This window comes from Ostrea edulis, chromosome 7 (genome assembly GCF_947568905.1).
Source record: "Ostrea edulis chromosome 7, xbOstEdul1.1, whole genome shotgun sequence".
Classification (NCBI taxonomy): Eukaryota; Metazoa; Mollusca; class Bivalvia; order Ostreida; family Ostreidae; genus Ostrea; species Ostrea edulis.
This window is the reverse complement of record NC_079170.1, coordinates 38,390,884-38,405,324: the sequence shown is the minus strand read 5'-3', so window position 1 is coordinate 38,405,324 and position 14,441 is coordinate 38,390,884. Positions and strand designations below refer to the sequence as shown.

The 14,441-nt window shown below is 35.2% G+C and overlaps 1 protein-coding gene across 1 annotated transcript; it reads left to right on the top strand.

Moving 5' to 3' along the window:
* The first annotated feature begins 536 nt into the window (after positions 1-536).
* On the top strand, positions 537-13,530 carry LOC125655233 (ubiquitin-conjugating enzyme E2 N). Its single transcript, XM_048885448.2, has 5 exons — positions 537-668; positions 4,783-4,884; positions 7,500-7,644; positions 9,051-9,191; positions 12,502-13,530. Exons 1-5 carry the CDS (start codon positions 639-641, stop codon positions 12,543-12,545), a joined length of 462 nt encoding a protein of 153 aa, XP_048741405.1. The 5' UTR covers positions 537-638; the 3' UTR covers positions 12,546-13,530.
* The last annotated feature ends 911 nt before the right edge of the window (positions 13,531-14,441 follow it).

The following is a 14,441-nucleotide window of genomic DNA, read 5'->3' as shown; positions in this document are numbered from 1 at the left end:
ATTCCCCACCCCATTACGTAAATTGTAAACAGAAAATATTCATAGAAAGTATACGGGGACGGACTGACTAAGGTATACTTGAGACCATGACTAGATTGCTCAAAACATTGTTTAACTTTAACCACTGGTTTTGAGCAACCCAGTCCAGATCGACAGGTGGCGGATCGACAAGAGGCCGGATTGACGTTATAGAGTGATTGACCAACATTCGATTCATTACACAAGGGGAGATGCAGTGTACGGGATTTTCATGTGGTGTTAAAACGAGATCGGACTAGTACAAGTTATATTAGAGTGAAATATTGCTAATGTACAAAGAACATTAAAACAATACATAAATAAATAATTTAAAAAATAAAATGAATGCCTGCATATGGTCCATTTGTTCAATATTGTATTTCAGAGCAGTTAAAAAGAAGATTGAGTTTCTTTTTTAAATACTTCACCTTGGTCTATATATCAATAATGCATAATGGTAGGCTACATTCGTGTGCTGAAAAATCCAAGATCCGCCTATATATTTTTGACGTGAAATACGAAAATGCGACTTGTTCCTAGCTTTACATGAGCGGCGTTCGCCATTTTGCGAGTTAGTTTGGAAGAAAAGAAGAAGACGTTGATTGAACACCCGCTGTAAAATGGCTGGGTTACCAAGAAGAATTATCAAGGTTCACTTCAAATTACTATAAAACATTTGATTCACTAATATCTTTAAAGACTACTGACAAATTTATAGTCCATGGCTTTTTATGGTACATTCCACTCCTGTTTCTAAGATGTCCAATGCATCCGTCCCACAAATTGATGTTACAGCGATAGTAAAACTGTAACATTTGTGGCGGTGGGAATGATATTAACAGGATTACATGTTCTGTTTCAGTAAGTCTTTGATCCTGTAACCACTATAGACACATTTTATGACATTTAAGTGGCACCAAGTTCAATAACAGTTCGCTTACATGCAATGGCCGAATGGGTCTAGTATAAGTACGAAGTCACTTCTGATGTCTATTGAATCTTTCCTTGACAGAATTTTTCAATGTACACGTATTAAAGATATTTACCAATTCTTATCAAACGTTTGTGGGCAAGTACTTCTAAATGAAGAACTACAGGGTTAGTTTTTACAAGTATGGTAATTGTATGACCTGTTTTATCATATTCACCACCCTGATGATGATAGGGGATTTTCAAGTTCTTCCTTGTCTGTGTTTATTCTGTGTTTAGTCACTATTTTGTCATACTCTTTTAGGCATGGTCAATTCCGGTTTATCGTCGTTAATGTAAATACACTAAGTCTTGTGTAAGTGTATAGCAAACTCCATCATGCAGAACCACGGTGAAGAAAGAGTCGTTTTACCCTCGTAGCATCAGAGAGTGGAATATCTTGCCCACCTCAACTGTGCTAGCGCCGAGTCTTGACGCCTTCAAGGCTCGGTTACAAAACCATTAGGTCAATAACTGTTTTTAATTGTAAATAGTTGAAATTTTAAAATCACTCTCTTTTTAATTTGCGCACACCCCAACGTGGCAGAACATGCAGTCAACCAGATGATGGAGGCCACTAACTGGTAGAAGTAGAATTAGCCTATTAAAATGGACGTTGATTCTGTGCAAGTATAATCGAACGAAAGAAATTTTAGTTACAGATTATGATAATGTTTCTTGTTCCTTTTACCATAAAAGTAACATACACAGGCTATGTAAGCTTGTGATTGATATGAAATTGAAAATCCTTTCCAAAAATGTTGGTGTAGATACATAAAAAAAATTGATCTCAAGCCCTTGAAAGTCAATTGCCGATCGGTAAAGAAAAATGACTGAATTGTCAGAAATCGTCAATAAAAATATGGTAAAAAATGAAGACATACCAGCTATTGAAAGTTATTATGTCATAATTTATCTTTACAATTATTGGGCACCATTGGAATTAGGGCTGGGACGATTCAGGGTTTGCTCGGTTCGGTTTCGATTCAGCATTGCAAAATGCGATAAGAGATATATATTGATACTTCTGAGGCATGTACATAGAATCAGGGAGGGGAAGGGAATGATCCTTCTTTTAACAACCATCATTTTCCTTATATTTCTATGTACACTTTAAGATATATTTCGTGACATGACCACCAAGGCCCCTGCCTTGACTTTTTATGGCAGCAGAAGTGAATGTTACGAATGCAATATATGATGTTAATCCGTGTGTTCTCCCCACGATTCAAGTAATCAGAGTTAAGGGAAAATTTTCATAGGCAATCTATATGAAACGCTCCAACCTTAACACCCCCCTCCCCCCCCCCCCCCCCCTCGACATTGACACAATAAAGAACCAGGGGTCGAAATTAACTTTTTCTACCACAGGCTAATTTTAACCTGTAGGTAAATAATCTACAGGCTAAAATGAAAACCTACAAGCAAAAATAAAAATAATGAAGCAGTGCTCTTTTTTCATAGTTTTTTTTTTAAATTGTATGATTTCCCCATCATTATTGAGCCTAATGGATTAACAGGCATCGTTTGGACAAGACACTAAGTTACGTAAGTCATCTGGTGCAATATTTAGGTCTCTTGACCATCGCACCTGTAATCCACAACCTGTTTACCACAGGTCTAGATCCAATGTTTTCCAATATTTCATGCCACATCAGGGGTGTCACTAGTGACTTTTCAAAGCGAATCCCAGACTCGTGGTTTATAAGCAGCACGATCACGAGTCCCATGAACTTTTTTGATAATCGTCTACACGCCGAGCAGTGCACTCATGTCATCACTACAACCCGACATCAATAAAAATGACTACCGGAAGACTTGGTAAAACATAGACTCCGATTTTTTTTAGATAAATGAATAACAAAAACTTCACACTTGGAATTCAATTTAATCACCCCTATAAGTGAATGGGACTCATGGCACATGTCTTTATTTTTTAAGTTTCTTAGAAAATCATAAAAGATAAATCCGGATAGAAACGGTTGTTGAAATCGGACGTTCATTTAAGCGTTTGTATGATTCTGAATGCAAGTTTAAGGGAAGCGAATACCGCATCACCGTATTAAACGGACATGATATGATCATGGTTTGTAAATCACCACTCGCTAAGATTTTCGAGTGTCCACTATTTTAACTTGCTATTTTTCAAGTGTACTCGCAGTTTGCGAGTATTTCTCGCTAATTTCGAGCCCTGAGAACCCTCACTGCAATGGCTCGGGGTGCTAAGCATAGGTCTAAATTTGTGATACTTCACCCCCCCCCCCCCCTCCTGAATTTTGAAAGGTGTGACAAAATATATATTGAGGTATAATAAGTCGTATGCCACTACTAAACCATACTCCATGCATTTGGAATTTGAAATAATTTGGAATATTAATCAAAAGAACATGTTAGCTTTTGTTATATATATGTATTCTTGTCAAACATTTTAGACAAAATACTTCTCTTGTTATGAGCAAATCAGTTTTCTGCACTTTTTTTTCTGTTCTTGCAGATGTTTTTTTCATATTTCGCATATTGCTTTGCTAAATAACAAGTTACAGATCAAGTTTGAATTTTGTCTTGGTCCTTCAGTTTGAATTTTCACGAAGTGATAGCCCATGAACTTAGAAAGATGTAGCATGAATTTATATCAGTTCTCCGAACTTTTTGTTGTTGTTGTACTAACAGATATTTGATATTTAGTACATAGCTTTGCCATAACAAGGTACATAACGATTTAGAAATTTTCCTGGTCTAGTCTTTGTACATGTTGTACCTGAATAGTAATTGATTTCCAACCATTCCCATCCTGATTACCCAATTTTCTCCTTTACCATAGCCTACATAATGAACTTTGAATATTGTTTAGGTCCAATGATTTTTGCGACCGGAAGGGGGACTATATATTGCTATGTGATACTCTCAGGATGCTTGTTCAGTTTGATATCGGATACATCAGTCATTTTCCACAGTCGTAGATATAGCATCCAAGAAGTGTTGAATTGCAATTTAACATCAAGCTGCCGGCTGAAAAAACTAAATTTGTCTGACCATGATGTAGCTTTGATGAAGGCTGTTAAAACTGTATACTGTTTAGCAACAGAGAACTTGCCACTTTAAATTTTATCAGAAATGTTCAAGTATTTTTAAACAGTAACAGAAAATGATCATTTAAGATTGAATGTTTAAAAATGGTTCCAATATATGCTGGTCACTGGCGAGGGTTGTAGGGGCACTATAAGCTTTTTCAGCCCTATAAATCTTAGAATGGCCCCACCATTTTATCCTGGCCCCAACTGTTGTTTGTCCTTCCCAGGCACCGCAAACTGTAGTGTTACATTCGTCGCTAAGACAAGTGAAACATCAGACAGGGATGGAGTAGCAGTAGCGAATGCTATAAAATGTAAAATGTTCATCTTGTAATGGCATCTTTGTTTTGCAACAAAACCCCCTAAAACCTCAGTTAATTCTGGTTTCAATCATGAAATAGATGATGAATATCTTAAAATTATTCATAAGAACACCATATTATACAAAATAAAGTTCTCCAAAAATCATCCCCCCCCCCCCCCCCCCCTTGAAAACAAATAAACAAGCCTCTGCGGTCTATGTGATGAGGCAGTGCTTGGGCATAGTCAGTATCTTCAATGCAGCTGAACATGTGAAGACTGACTGCTCTAAAATTTAACAGTTTATGGAAAAAGTCTAAGGTGACGAAATAAATTGATAAGTACAGCCATAAATTTGTTAGGTCCTTTCATGTTTATATGTGTTCATTTCATTTGTTGAATTATCTGTTGTTCTCAATTACAGGAGACACAACGACTTTTGCAAGAACCTGTACCCGGTATTCAGGCCCTGCCAGATGAAAGTAATGCCCGATATTTCCACGTAATAGTTGCTGGACCTGCGGAGGTATGATTTGTGGAAAAGAAGAAAAATTGATCAGAAGTATAGCATCGTCATGATCATTGAAAGCAAATTGATCCATGGATTTAGGTCACATAAGTCACTCAAATTTTCAAAAATCCTCTAGATTTCCACACATGTGGGAGAGAAACCAAATGCATGTCCTTGAACTTGAAGCATTTTACCAAAATTGAAAAATTCATGACCCCCTGGGCAGGTGTTCAGTCTCTAGGGTTGGGCAATATAGTGAAGATTAAATCTTTTAAAATCTTCTTTTCTTCTCTCAGACAGTTAACATGTCCATGAGGTAATATTGTCCTTAGAAATTCTAAATCTTCTCAACTCTCAGACATGTGTGAGAAAACCTAAATACATGTTTAGGATGTCCCTGCAAGCCTTAGTCCACATGCATTTCCCCAGGCCGGTTTAGGGGTGCAGACCTAGGGCAGCACCAATACGGCTATATGGTGAAAATGAATTAGAAAATCTTTTTCTCTACTTCCGCAGCAGAAATCTCCTTTAATCTTATGTATTGCAACAATTATGTGTGTGCATGACAGTGACAATATTCATGGCCTTAATGTGTCAGGTCTGACAGTTGGAGGGGTGGGGGGGGGGGATCTAACTTGGTCATAAGATTGTGAACATGTGTTCTATCTTAGACAATCTACTTTGATTTACTGCATTGTACGTATGTAGCAATAAACTGTAAGCATGTTGTGTTCATAAATTATAAATGAAACTGAATAAAAGAATAAAGATTTACACATTAAGACTTCAGAATTAGGCTTAAATGGAAATATTGAAATCCCTGACAGGTCTGTGTATGAGCTATACTACTCGGGTGACAGTTAAGGTCTGTGAGTCTCTTGTTGATTTGCTGTAATGCGACTCATCCGTTTAGTAAGGAGTAGGAAATAAGCACACTTTAAAGGTCTTACACTAAGGGTTTTTGTCATAGCCCGACAGGAAACAAGTACACTATGCACATAAAATTCCAGGAATTGATTATCACGGACAAGACAACCTACTCCATATTATTTATAACTGTATATAAAAAGAAATTAGCCCATACTGAGCGAGAAAACACAAGTTTGAGTGGAACAGATGTTGGATTACTTGGTCTTACAGAAAGTCAACGAATCTAAATGATGCTTGATTTTAGCAGTAGAAAGTCATATCTGTAAGAAAATGCAAAGTGTAAATGGTTGATGACCATTACCCTTTTTTTTGTTGATATATTTTATTCTCAAATGAAATGCAGTGTGTTGCATAATACTTATGATTCTTATGTACTCTTATTATACAGTATAAAGAACACTTTACTGTATTTCATTAGACTGTATTTGATTAATGTATAGATTTTAATTACGTTTTATGTATAAAACACATGATTAGTGACTATGTATAATATTGGTAACGAGATGATGATTAAGTTAGATGATAAGGTTGAACTACCAATTTCGAAGATATATCATTCATATGCAAATTTCTCATAGTACTTTTATCATCAAAACATACTTTAACTGTGATGTCAAAATATCGACTTGCTGACATTGTTATAAAATGCCTATGTTCTGACAATATTAAAAAACTGTTTGCTGACAGCCCACTGTGGTTGTTATAAATCTAAGTTCTGATGATTGTTATAAAACAATAATATGTATGTGTAAATATACAAATATCTTGAAAACTTTTTAACGGGGATCAATGACAGTCTTTCAAAGTCTCTAAATATATGAGATACAGGTTTAAGGCAGTACGAGAATTTATTTTTGTAGGTTAAATAAATCCTTTGTTTTAAAATGTAACATACAAAGAAACAACTCAAAACTCATATAGTTACATATATATATCTAAAAAAAACTCTAAACACTTTCTTGAAATATTTCGACCGTGTTACCGGTCTTCTTCAGTCGTGTTTATCTGTCACAGCAACGTAAGGCAAGAATACATACATGAGAGTACTATGACGTCACAGTAAGTATTATACAATTGAAAAGTAACGTCAAAGTTGATATTGCGCGAAAAACATTTGAAAAGGGTAAGAGTCTAATAATAAAATGAACAATTCTCACCCGGCCGCATGGACACAGCCTAAAATATGACTATATATATGTGTGTGTGTGTGTATATATATATATATTAAAAGAGATAGAATAGACAGTACACACAGTTAAAAATTTAACGCAAGCGCTTTCATTTTATAATCCTCAGGCGTTACATTTTAAAATAGTTTTGAAATGGCCTGACCTCATAAAGGCGTCCTAACATTTCACGTACATAACAACGTCATAAACGAATGAAGGGAAAAGGTTTTTACGTTAAGCATATTATGACATCATAGATAATAACAGTAAACATATTTAACGTAAAAACATTTCCCTAGATTTAACACTATATATATATATATATATTTATACACATTGATCATTATAGTAATATCCAAATTACTATAAATTTAAATTGTTATTTTATTAATTTGGTCCTTTGCTGTCAATTATAGTTGATGATTGATATAAAGTTAATTCCAATTTTTCATCATTGATTGTGCCTTTCAGGATGTTTATACTATCTGTAGCATACCTTGCTAATTGATATTTGATTTTTTTTAATTTCAGTCTCCATATGAAGGTGGCACGTTTAAATTAGAACTGTTTTTACCAGAAGAATATCCGATGTCTGCCCCTAAAGTCCGCTTTATGACAAAGATTTATCATCCTAATATTGATAAATTGGGTAGAATATGTTTAGATATTTTAAAAGGTATGTATGCAATTCATATTACTATGATTATCATTTGACACTCACACTCACTATCCAAGTTTATCATCTGTGTTCCCTTCGTCAGGGGTTCGACGTTTGGCTGTCCTTATGCTAAGTCTCCAGTGATCACAATCGTGGGGATTGACTGTGTCCATTTGCCACTGCTTACGGTCTTGCCTGATGGTTTCTTTCCATGTCTTCTTAGGGCGCCGGGCTTTCTGTTTGCTTTCCAGTTTTAGGTCTCTGCAAGTGCTGATAGACCCCTTGCTTCTTTCAACATTCCCAAACCAGCGAAGACGTTTTGCCCTTATTAGTTATTAGTCATTGAGTTTTTTTTATTTATTTTTTATACTTTGAATGTCTCAGTATCATCAGTAAATAAAGTGAGCCAAAGGTTTGGATGAAGTTTTCTTATGAAAGTGTGGTTGTTATATGTGTTTTATGTATGCATCAAACTTTTACATTTTCAACTTTCCGAAACAGAATTGTTCCATATTAAATGAATGTGGCACAAATTGAATTTGTTCGCTTATCAAATCTTGTTCAGTGGATGGCAAACCATTGTCCTATGGGAAGATAATTAAATAATAGGTAGGGATCACAAATTCTTTTTCATCACCACCACAGGGTCAAAAGTGATGAAAAATTCTTGTAGAATGAATTTCTTAATAAAAAAATTTGGTGCAAGAGTTCATCTGCACTAAGCACTCAGAATTACTTTTCTCGCTGTTCAATGTCTCCTCCAGCAAAATGCAGCATACATCGAGTCACCGCTTGTCCTCCTTCAGATCTAATTCATCTTTTAGCCATTGCATCTTTAATTTGACATCCAATCCAATTAAATCAGCTCAGTAACTCTACCTGACCTGAATGCACAGTCATTTTGAATTTAGTGTTGTTGTTTTCATTGTTACGTGCATGTATTCCTATTTGCCATTTCTAAAACATTAATCAAAACTTTTTGATGAGAGAATGTATTTGTTTTGCTATTCAAAACCTTATAAACAATAATTAAGTGATACGGAATGAATCTTAAAATTCTTTTCTTGATGACAGTATCATAAGAAAAATTGGACGGAAAACTTCATCCATGAAACAGTTTTCTGTCCAATTTTCCTTATGATACTGCCATCAAGAAAGGAATTTTTTATTCTAACAATGTCACTTGGTTGATATGACCCATGGTCATGATCGGCCTTTTGTTCTTAATCCTTCATTTAGTGGTAAATGCCACTGTGTTTCTTATTATTGCCAATTGATTGTGGCAACCATTAGGTTACCACATGGCTATGGAAATTAAATTCTGGAATTGGATGTAAAACAACTAAACCAACAAAACAATTGAGGAGGGATATAATCAGTGACAGAATGGTATAAATTTACAGGAGTTATCTTTCTTGTTTCAGATAAATGGAGTCCAGCACTTCAAATTAGGACAGTTCTCCTCTCTATTCAGGCTTTACTTAGTGCTCCTAATCCGGATGACCCTCTCGCTAACGACGTGGCAGAGCAGTGGAAGGTTAACGAGTCCCAAGCAATACATACAGGTAGAAATTACAATTTAGATTTAGATGAGTTGGAAATATCAGTTAAAATTGACTTTTGTTGTAGTATGAATTTTAGAAGCAAAGAGATTGTTTGCTCTGATAAATCATAGATATTACTATTTCTAGGATCTGACATTGTTGTGTGACACATACTTTTCCAATTGGGTTGCTCAGTATTACAGTTGCAAATGTGATATCATGCATAAAATGCTTAATTAATTCTTTACCCCATGATCTTGTAATCTGTGTGTTGGTTTGGAAAATACTTTGTATATTTATGTCTAAGTGATCAATTTGTATCGAATATATTTGACCCTCCAACATACGACGTACTAAAGACGGAAGGAAGAATTCGTTTTCAACCTTCTCTTTTATAAGTATTGGGAATGGGAACAAGCATAAAAAGACAAACTGAAAATGGCATAAATGTGGACTGAAAATCCTGTGGGCGTTTCAGATAACACACCAGTCTGAGGGGTTTTTTTTTGGGGGGGGGAGGGGGGGGGGGGCTGAATGACAGACACTGTTATGGTGTGCACCATATGTCAGATATTTTAAAACAATCACTGATGCATCGGTATTTGTGACTGGTAATTCAACTTCCTAGTAAATAAAATAAATAAATGAATGTTTATTCGGTATATACATACATACAAACATGCATACATAAATACCAAGGATAACCCATGAAAGCTCGAAACTTATTTCCAATGGGGTCCTTTGATGCACGGATGTTTGCGCTAGGGGGTCATTTACATGTATGTGGGAGGAAACTGGAGTACCCGGAGGAAACCCACGTGTCCGAGCGGGCGACCGCCATACCCTCTCACATACAACCACTGCCGATCACGGGGATCAAACTCGGGTCGCAGCGGTGAGAAGCGAGAGTGCTTCCTATGCGCTACACGAACACCAACTTTCCCTCAGCTGACCTATAATAATAATTGATTTTCTGTCCATCGTCATTTTTCAAGTGTTAATGAATGCACATCTTTCATTTCTCAGTGATTTTTCTACATCTTTTACAAGGGTCCTGTGGCTTTTGAATTGGGAAAAATTGTTGACATTTCAGTAAAATTGGGAAAAATCAATTTCATCGTAAAGAAGTCTTAAAATCATATCAAACATTATGTTATCTTTATTTTACACTTCTACCGTAATTTTCTTTAACCTTCTAAAATTTTCAACTATTCTAACCAAATCATCATTCCCATAACTCTTTGTTAATTAAGTCTTTATGTATATAATTCACATCGCATGTTGTTTTTTTTTTCAAATATGTTTTCCTTTCATAATTTTATTATTGGGAAAAACGCAAGCTAAATTGGGGGAAAATTGGCAATTTTTAGGAGGGGAAAGGGTCAAAATTCGGACCCAAAATGGGCTTAAAAAATCACTGTTTCTTCTTGATAAATAGTGAACTGTCTCATTCTTTTCATGTTTGTTATAAAGCATTTAGGGAGTATAGAGACAAAGACAAAAATTACCAGAATTTGAATAACTTACAGACATGTTCCTCTTGAGCTCCGCAAATCTGGACCAAAAATTGCATGATTAGGCAAAGCAGGAGTACCTGCTATCAAAATTGTGCAGCATATGACCCCTTGGGCAGGGTTCAATCTCTTGCCAAATTGGGTATATGGTGTGATTGTCTGTAATGTTCAAAACTCTTTTGTTGACACCAAATTAATTCTTTGTCTCCTAGGCAAAATGGTAGAGCAGTAATTCTCGACAAATGATATCAAATCTTTTTCTTTGATACTTGTAATGTTGAATGAAAAAACTGAATTTCCAATTAGACAAAGGATATACCTTTAAAATGATCATTGGTAGAAATTTATCTTGGTTTTATTTTGCTGATATTGAATGTATACAGAGAGGAATTAGAGGGCTTTCTACACATTCTAGATTTCATTATCTGGATTATATTCTATTTACTTAGTCAAGATATTATATGGCTTACGGCGAGTGTGACCAGTCAACAGGGGATAGGATTAATGAGGTTGATCTCTGTTATCTTCACCTTGTTCCTGAGGTCACCTGACTTGGCTGACCGCTATTGATCTTCTTCTGCCGTGCATTGTGTATTAACAATTGAACATCTTTTACTTCTTGATAACTACCCTTCCAATTTCTTAAAATTTAGTATAAAAGCATCTTTGGGACAAGGAAGGCGTAAATTGTAAATTTCAATAAATATTCATGTACTACATATTTACTGTTTTATTGACAAAGGAAGGGGGGGTGCACATGGAACACATGGAAAATCTTTTTGCGTATCTTCAGTCATAGGTTATTGGTCATTTACATGAATGAAAAAGTTTTTGCTGTCAAAATATTACTGTTGCACTAGTGACTACATAAATTTAGGCGTGATGGAAATGGTGCATAGTGACATTACTAGTTTTCAAGGCTCTTTTATGTAGAAAGCAGAGGACACTTTATTTCCATCTTTAGAATTGTCACCTTGTTTGATTGAGCTGTTCGTTGACGACGTAGTACATGTTACTGAAGTGACTGTTGAAGTCCATGGGTTACTTGTTTTTCAAGAATTTTGTGTGCATACTTTTAATTTTGTAGAACATTGTGACTTTGCTGAGTGATTTTATCATGAATGGACTGATAAAAATGATCTGTACTATTAACAGTGTATTTTACTAAATTCATGCACATCGAGTGCTCAAGTCCTATTTGACATATTGGCTTTTTGATTTGATGTCAAAATAGATATGTTTTTGAAGACTTCAGGACAAAAATAATTTCAGAGAATATGTCAGAAGCATTACATATATCCTTAAATTGTCATAAGGATTAGTCTACAAACTTATTGTTTATAAACTAGAAACCGGACAAAAAATGTCCATGAGACTTGGAACAAGTCTTAATACTAAAATGGTATATACATGTACTTAAGATTGAAATAAATTTCATTTTTGGAAATATAGGAGGGCATGAATTGTGATGCTTTACGCTAGAATGCTTCATGCATAAGCGCTTCCGTAAAAGAATGCTGGCGTAAAGCGTCACAGTTAATACAGTGTACCTTCCTATATTTTCAAAAACGAAATTTATTTTTTATAATTGTATTTAAATTTTATGTCGGAATCCATTTTTGGCAGAATTTACTCAGTCATCAAAATATTCTTATATATTCATCAAGATTCATATGCACATTGTTCACTTTCAGGAGAAAATGACCATCATTTCAGTTGGTAAAGATATCAAAAGTAAAAACATTGGAAATGTAAATACCTTCTTATGCATAAAGATTGCACATGTAAAGATGTGTTGCTTCTCTCTCTTTTTTCAGCAAAAGCGTGGACGAAAACATATGCTACGGGTAGTCGGGAATGACACGTCTATATAGGAAGTGAAATATGTGTTACATCATGAACAAGACTTAGTAAAGATCACGAACAGAGATGGTATGTCCGTAATCTCTGCCGGGTTTTCATGGGTCATGCAACAGCTTTACATTATAAATGCTGTTTAAAAGTGATTTTTTTTTCCTTCTCTGCATTAAGTATACAAGTGTAGTATGAATGTTAATTTCACTTCATAGTTCACATATCTGTTCTCAGTATTATACTTTTGTTGGATGACTAAATTTGGATAGAGCTATAACCATCATATTTTTTTTGTTTTCCATCAATTTTCAGAAACTAGAATTATAAAGTGTTTTCAGATACCTGTGTCAAATGATGATTTTTTTTTTTGCTGGAATGATGATGAAATTTGCCTTTTGTGTTACATTACGATCGGTTTTGTATTTTTATGTTTGTTGTGGAGTAAACTGATAAAAGTGAAACAAGAAGTCAGTACTCTATATTGTGAAGTTTTTGTATTGTATAGATGCGCCAATAAGACCTAAATTTTATAGTATATAATATAATGTGAACAGTTGTCCATTCACTTTATTTTTGATATTGTAATTCAAAGAGGTATACAAACTCTGCTAGATTTTCTGTCTGACAAACTCAACAAGTTTTAAACAATACAAATATCACATTTGTTCCAGTGATTTGGATGTAAAATATTTCAATCAAACTGTCTAACGTACAAGTGTGCATGTTTTAAACATGGAAACCTGAAGTACCAGTTATGTCATGTCTTGTCAGTTCCGTCTCTGAGTCGTTACAAGATGAGAACTCCGATAAAATGAAGAAGTATTTAACACACCCTGCTGTTTGCAGATCTCTTGAGAGAATTTGTTGGGTTTTTCTTCTTTTCTGATCTGTTTTGGTGCAGTTAAATGATGAGAGTGACTGAGGTTTGTAATTTATTAAACATTATTGACATTTGTAAATCAATACAATTTTAATAAACTCTCATTGCTAGTGATGTGTTTTGTATGAATTGTGACCCCTTTAACAAATATTGGGGCTGATTAGGATTAGTAATCGCTCTGTCTCTCCACATCTCATGTGTCTGGACTAACACTGTGTTAGTAGACATGTTTATAAAGTTCCCAGAAAAATAGCGTAACAGAAAGCAAACATAAAATGTTGGGTGTCTCGTGTCTTCTCAATGAGACACAGAAAGTGGACACAGTGCACTCCATCCATTGTGTAAAGCTCGAGTCGGATATTACAGACTCCATTGTGTAAAGCTTGAGTCGGACATTGCAGACTCCATTGTGTAAAGCTGGAGTCAGACACGTTAGACTCCATTGTGTAAAGCTTGATTCAGACATAGTAGACTCCATTGTGTAAAGCTTGAGTCGGACATTGCAGACTCCATTGTGTAAAGTTTGAGTCAGACATTGCAGACTCTGTTGTGTAAATCTTAAATCGGGTATTACAGACTCCATTGTGTAAATTTTGAGTCGGACATTGCAGATTTTGTTTGTGTAAATCTTGAATCGGACAATGCAGACTCCATTGTGTAAAGCTTGGGCCAGACACATTAGACTCCATTGTGTAAAGCTGGAGCCAGATTGAATGTCAGGATTGATTACACAATCCAGTAGCTCTCTCTCTAGATGGTGAGATGCTAAAATGTACTGCTCAAAATCGAAATTTAAAAGCAAACAGTCACATGAATTCTAGCTGTTTACTCTATCCCATCATTGGGGGGGGGGGGGGGGGGGGGGATATTGTTTATGTCCATTCTGTTTGGAACATTAACCTTGCTAATAACTTTTGAACAGTAAATGCTAGAGCTTTGATATTTCACATGAGTATTTCTTGTGACAAGACCTTACCGTGGGTACCAATATTTTTGACCTTGTGGCCTTGACTTTGGAGTTTG

Excerpts from the sequence above, each read along its gene's own strand:
- LOC125655233 (XM_048885448.2), top strand. The coding sequence starts at position 639 with ATGGCTGGGTTACCAAGAAGAATTATCAAG. Across the intron at positions 4,885-7,499 it reads TAGTTGCTGGACCTGCGGAG|TCTCCATATGAAGGTGGCAC; the intron begins GTATGATTTGTG and ends TTTTAATTTCAG. Across the intron at positions 7,645-9,050 it reads ATGTTTAGATATTTTAAAAG|ATAAATGGAGTCCAGCACTT; the intron begins GTATGTATGCAA and ends TTCTTGTTTCAG.